At 49.1% G+C, this 5398-nt stretch overlaps 1 protein-coding gene across 2 annotated transcripts; it reads right to left on the bottom strand.

Annotated features, from left to right (window-relative positions):
- Positions 1 to 6: 6 nt before the first annotated feature.
- On the bottom strand, positions 7 to 4137 carry COASY (Coenzyme A synthase). 2 transcript variants are annotated; one of them, XM_075582861.1, is made up of 3 exons: positions 4049 to 4137; positions 1707 to 2377; positions 7 to 422 (listed from the first exon to the last, which is right to left on the bottom strand). In XM_075582861.1, the coding sequence occupies exons 2-3, from the start codon at positions 2362 to 2364 to the stop codon at positions 58 to 60; spliced, it is 1023 nt and encodes a 340-aa protein (XP_075438976.1). In that variant the 5' UTR covers positions 2365 to 2377; positions 4049 to 4137; the 3' UTR covers positions 7 to 57. The 2 variants fall into 2 exon arrangements, with proteins under 2 accessions (XP_075438976.1, XP_075438975.1); XM_075582860.1 differs by having other exon boundaries at positions 3957 to 4109.
- Positions 4138 to 5398: the final 1261 nt, after the last annotated feature.

Here is a 5398-nt window from a genome sequence, read left to right on the forward strand (position 1 = left end):
AGTACAACCCAACTTGATAGAAACATTTCCAACTGATAGTGGGCCATATTTAGAGGGTCACCGAGCCACGAGGCACCTTATGGCCCACTGAAGTGAATGTAAGATGCCCAATAACTTAGCAATGCTGCGTAAATACGGCCTACTCTTACACCCCCTACACCGAGAGGGAGGCCCGCAACCACAGGACCACCCATTGCCACCAGTTACGTTCTCTAGCCGTCTCTTGTTCACAGACTGCCCTCCCTTGCGGGTCTCCTCGCTGACCACGATGCACTTCAGGTCGGGGTCGGTGATGGAGGGCCCGTAGGGGTCTTCGATGGGCACGATCTCGTACAGCAGAGAGGGCTTCACGTCCACCAAGAAGTGGGACAGCTTGTCCACTCGCCGCTCGTAGGGCTCGATGAGCTCCTTCAGGACCTTGTCTGAAACAGAAGGGTGCGGAGATCGATACTCAAAGAAGTGTGGAGAGGTGCATGCTGGGTATTACCTGGACAGGAACAAGAATGAGTAGGGTTCGGAACTAAACAGAAGCCTGTGACACCATCACAAGGGGGAAGAAATTAAAATGGCGGTGGGCCGGACATGTCGCAGGAAGAACATGTTACGGATACCATAGGGAGCTAGAGGAAAAGGAACAATTTGTAAGAAAAGGTCTTTTCTTGTACATGTTAAAGAATATTCCAGGATATTGCACAAATGTTTATTTCCCTGCAATGAGCAAAGCTCTTTGTCATGGGGACCCTGGAGGATGACGCCGCACACACACACACACACACACACACACACACACACACACACACACACACACACACACACACACACACACACACACACTATGATATACAGGCTTTAACTATTCAGCAGTGCTGTAAGTAGGGTTTCAGTTTTAGCCCCACTGGACGCCATCACTTTATTAGTGTGTTCCCTGCCCAACAAGCAATTGTTTGTTGTTTTTTTATGTGTATTTTTAATTATATATTAAATTACTGTCTATATCTGTATACTATATCAGTGATTTGTTGTTTGTATTTAGTTGCACTATGATCTTTTTTCTTTTTTCTTCTCTTTTATGTTGTGGTCTTATATGTTTGTTTGTCTGAGATTGCATTGAGGACACTTCCATGGAACTCATCCCAACCCTTTGAATTGGACTAAATTTGGTCAGATTTTCCTTCTTTTTGGCGCCGGTTTATCTTTATCTACACACACACAATGCAACTCTGATACACACAGAGTAGACTGACTCCTGACTCAGATACACACACACACAGAGCAGAATGACTCAGATACACACACACACTAATATACACAATTCCCTTAGGTGTATCTGAGTAAATCCACAGAGTCTTCCCAAGATTTCCAGACTCTCCTGGTCATTCTGGGAGACTTGACCAGTCAAGACTTGAAGACCCAACAGCGATTTCCCACGGAACCCAAATGGGCCAGCCCCAGCTTGTGCAAGTCTTTCACTGGCCCACAAACCTGCTTCACGTACCCCATTGTCACGCGTCACACACCGCAGACAAGGATTCTGGGTAGCGACCTTTAAGTAAGCACTCTGGGCCCTACTTTTTGGGGGGTTTCCCACCCATTTTTGCCCGGACACCCTTGAGTTTCCGACTGCTCTATTTCACGGCTCGTCCAGCCGAGCCGGGGACAAGCTCCACCCACGTCCAACTAAGACTCGGGCGGAAAACATTACTCACTCTCAAGCAGTTTGTTGTCGGAAACGCCAATGACCAGCCGGTTTTCTGCCAACAAACAACACACACTCAGTAGGATCTTGTGAGCGTTGTGCAGTCGGTCGAAGGTCCCCCCAACCACAACGTCACTATGACTCTCCAGGAGTCTCTCAACCCCCGTCGTTTCTTCGGGAAGCGTTCCTTCATCTGGGAGCCCATATTCGGGGTATAAGAGCACTGATATTAAGTTTGGCTGGCAACTGTAGCAACTGGTGGCGTATCGCTCCAGTTGCTGTTTGACTGGGTTGTACTGGCAGCCGTCACTGGTCTGAAAGTCGGTGAGGACCACTTCTGGAGGGTGAGACAGGTTCTGGACAGAGGACAGTTCATGCTGATGGGTGCTCTGGTTCTTGATATTGGTCAAGAGCACCCGAACGTCCAGGCCGCCGTGGACGTCGGCGTCCGAGTAGAGTTTGGATATGAGGTGGCACACCTCCGGGGTGGCGGAGATGTAGGTGGAATTGGGCTGCAGGGAGCCGGTTAAGCTGAGCCCCGGTTGGAAATGTACGTACAGGGTGTCCTGCACGATCTTGGAGGCGCACGCCAGGATGGGCGCCAACCGCAGGGACAGGGAAGAGAGGGGAGATGTTAGGACCAGAACGCCCGAACGGAAAACAGACATGTTGGAGGCCAAACTAGAAGAAGAAGAAATAAAGTGCAATAAGACAAAATAAATCCTTATCTGGCCTTGCAGCTGAGGATCACTCTCAAACACAGAGAGAAAACCAAAGAATCCAGGAAGGTAGAACCTATAGCTCTGGGAAATAAAAGACAAAAATACAACATAGTGTGGTTTGTGAGGGAACCACAGGGAACCCCCTCCATTGAAGGAACTTACAAAATAGCTGTTCTTTTGGGTAATAGGCTGGAGTGGATCTGGGACCAACAACCAGAACATGAAGAGGGGATGGGTCTTCTTGTGCGTGGTGTTCAGAATCTTGGCAGAAGGTATCGTGCGGTTAAAGAGCAGCCCAACAAGCTGCGGTAGAGGGACGATGGGCGGTGCCTACAGCTGGGATCTCTCTCTCTCTCCCTAGCTCAAAGCGTTCACCCTACGCGTTTCGCTACGGCTTCGTCAGGGGTGCAGGCGATGGCAAAAGCCGCAGCGAAACGCGGAGGGTGAAGGCGAGCTGGAGGTGAGCCCGGCTGTAGGCATTGCCGTCTATCCGGTTGACCTATCCAAATATCGCAAGAGGAGGAGGTCCACCACGGGACGCGGAGGGACGTTTTAATTTCAAGTCGCGCACGGAGGAGCAATCGATACCGAGACAAGCGTGACGTCCCTCTACCACAGCTTTTTGGGCTCATCTTTAACCGCCCTATACCTTCTGACAATTTTCTGAACATCGCACACAAGAAGATCCATTCCCACCTCATCTTCTGCTTGTTGGTCCCGGTTCCACTCCAGCCTATTGCCCAAAAGAACAGCTATTTCGAGAGTTCTTTCAAGAGAGGAGGTTGTCCCCGTGTCCCCCGCAGATCACGCTATACGTTCTACCTTCCTGGACTAGAAATTCTTCACGGAATTGTCATTTAAAAATGGAAGGTGGAAGTCAACCTCATTCAAGCCCCAACGTCAACAGCCTCGCAAGGGGCGGGTTAATTCATGGTGCCGAGATAGTGCCGATCAGGGGGCGAAGCAGCGCGAAAACTCTACAGGCGTTTCAGTGCGACGGCCGCCCCTGATCAGGACTACCGCAGTTGAACGCATTAACCCCCTCCCCCCCCCCCCCCAAGCACTTCGATAGTGTATTCCAACTCGTCGAAACCCCAATTATTCCATGATAATGTCAGATTGTAATACTGTACCCCAATAAAAATGGAATATATATATATATATATATATGCATTATATATATATATATTATCTATACATTTATATATTATGTGTAGGGATGTATAAATATATAGGGATATATATATATATATATATATATATATATATATATATATATATATATATATATATATATATATAAATATATATGGATATATATATATATAAATATATGGATATGTATACATATATAGGGATGTATAAATATATATGGATATATATATATATAAATATATGGATATGTATACATATATAGGGATGTATAAATATATATGGATATGTATACATATATAGGGATGTATAAATATATAGGGATATATATATATAGGGATATATATATATAGGGATGTATAAATACATGGGGGATATACACATACCAGTCACCCTGTTGGGTCTCCTCGCTCCCCCCCTCACGTAGTAGGCCAGAGCCCCGGACTATAGTGGCCCCCACTCCCCTCACAGGCTTTACCTGCGCCCCCTGCCAGCTCTGTGCTATCCGCCCGCCTCCCGCTCCGTCCTGTCAGCTCCGCCCCCTGTCTCCCACAGCTCCGCCCCCTGTCTCCCACAGCAACGCCCCCTGTCTCCCACAGCTCCGCCCCCTGTCTCCCACAGCAACGCCCCCTGTCTCCCACAGCACCGCCCCCTGTCTCCCACAGCACCGCCCCCTGTCTCCCACAGCACCGCCCCCTGCCTCCCACAGCACCGCCCCTTGTCTCCCTCAGCCCCGCCCCCTGTCTCCCTCAGCTCCGCCCCCTGCCTCCCACAGCACCGCCCCTCTCTCCCGCTCCGTACTGTCAGCCCCGCCCCTGTCTCCCTCAGCTCCGCCCCTATCTCCTTTAGCCGCCACCCCTGTCACATTCTGCCCGCTCCGCCCACCCTCCTTCACTGTCTCTTTAAGCCCCGCCCACCCCATCTACTTCTTCAAACAACTTTATGTGTAGCAAACACTTCGCGGACACCGCTGCAGACAGGGGGCGTGGAAGGGCGTGCCCGCGTGACGTCACGCTTGCCCTGGAAGGGCTGAGGCATGGCTGGAGTTTAACCTCTTCACTGCTGGAGAGGGCAGCAGCATAATAATAATAATAATAATAATAATAATAGCAGCATGTTCTTGTATAGCGCTGCTAGCTTTACGCAGCGCGTTACAGAGACATTTTGCAGGCGCAGGTCCCTGCCCCGCAGAGCTTACACTCTGTGTGTTTTGGTGCCTGAGGCACAGGGAGGTAAAGTCAGTGCCAGTCAGTGTCTTTACTCGCTGAGCCGCTCCTTCAGCCATGAGATTATTATAATGATGTACCATATACTTATTTATCTCTTAATATATGGGTACCGCACACATGGCATCAGTGTGTGTGTATCAGTGTGTGTATCAGTGTGCCTGTGTGTGTATCAGTGTGTCTGTGTGTGTGTGAATCAGCGTGTCTGTGTGTATCAGTGTGTCTGTGTGTGTGTATCAGCGTGTCTGTGTGTGTGTGTGTGTGTATCAGTGTTTGTGTATCAGTGTGTCTGTATTAGTGTGCCTGTGTGTATCAGTGTGCCTGTGTGTGTGTGTGTATCAGTGTGTGTATCAATGCCTGTGTGTGTGTATCAGCGTGTCTGTGTGTGTGTGTATCAGCGTGTCTGTTTGTGTGTGTGTATCAGTGTGACTGTGTATCAGTGTGTCTGTGTGTGTGTGTGTGTATATCAGTGTGCCTGTGTGTGTGTATCAGCGTGTCTGTGTGTTTGTATCAGCGTGTCTGTGTGTGTATCAGCGTGACTGTGTGTTTGTATCAGCGTGTCTGTGTGTGTATCAGCATGTGTGTCTGTGTATCAGCGTGTG

Source organism: Ascaphus truei, unplaced genomic scaffold (assembly GCF_040206685.1).
Source record: "Ascaphus truei isolate aAscTru1 unplaced genomic scaffold, aAscTru1.hap1 HAP1_SCAFFOLD_2643, whole genome shotgun sequence".
Lineage (NCBI taxonomy): Eukaryota > Metazoa > Chordata > Amphibia > Anura > Ascaphidae > Ascaphus > Ascaphus truei.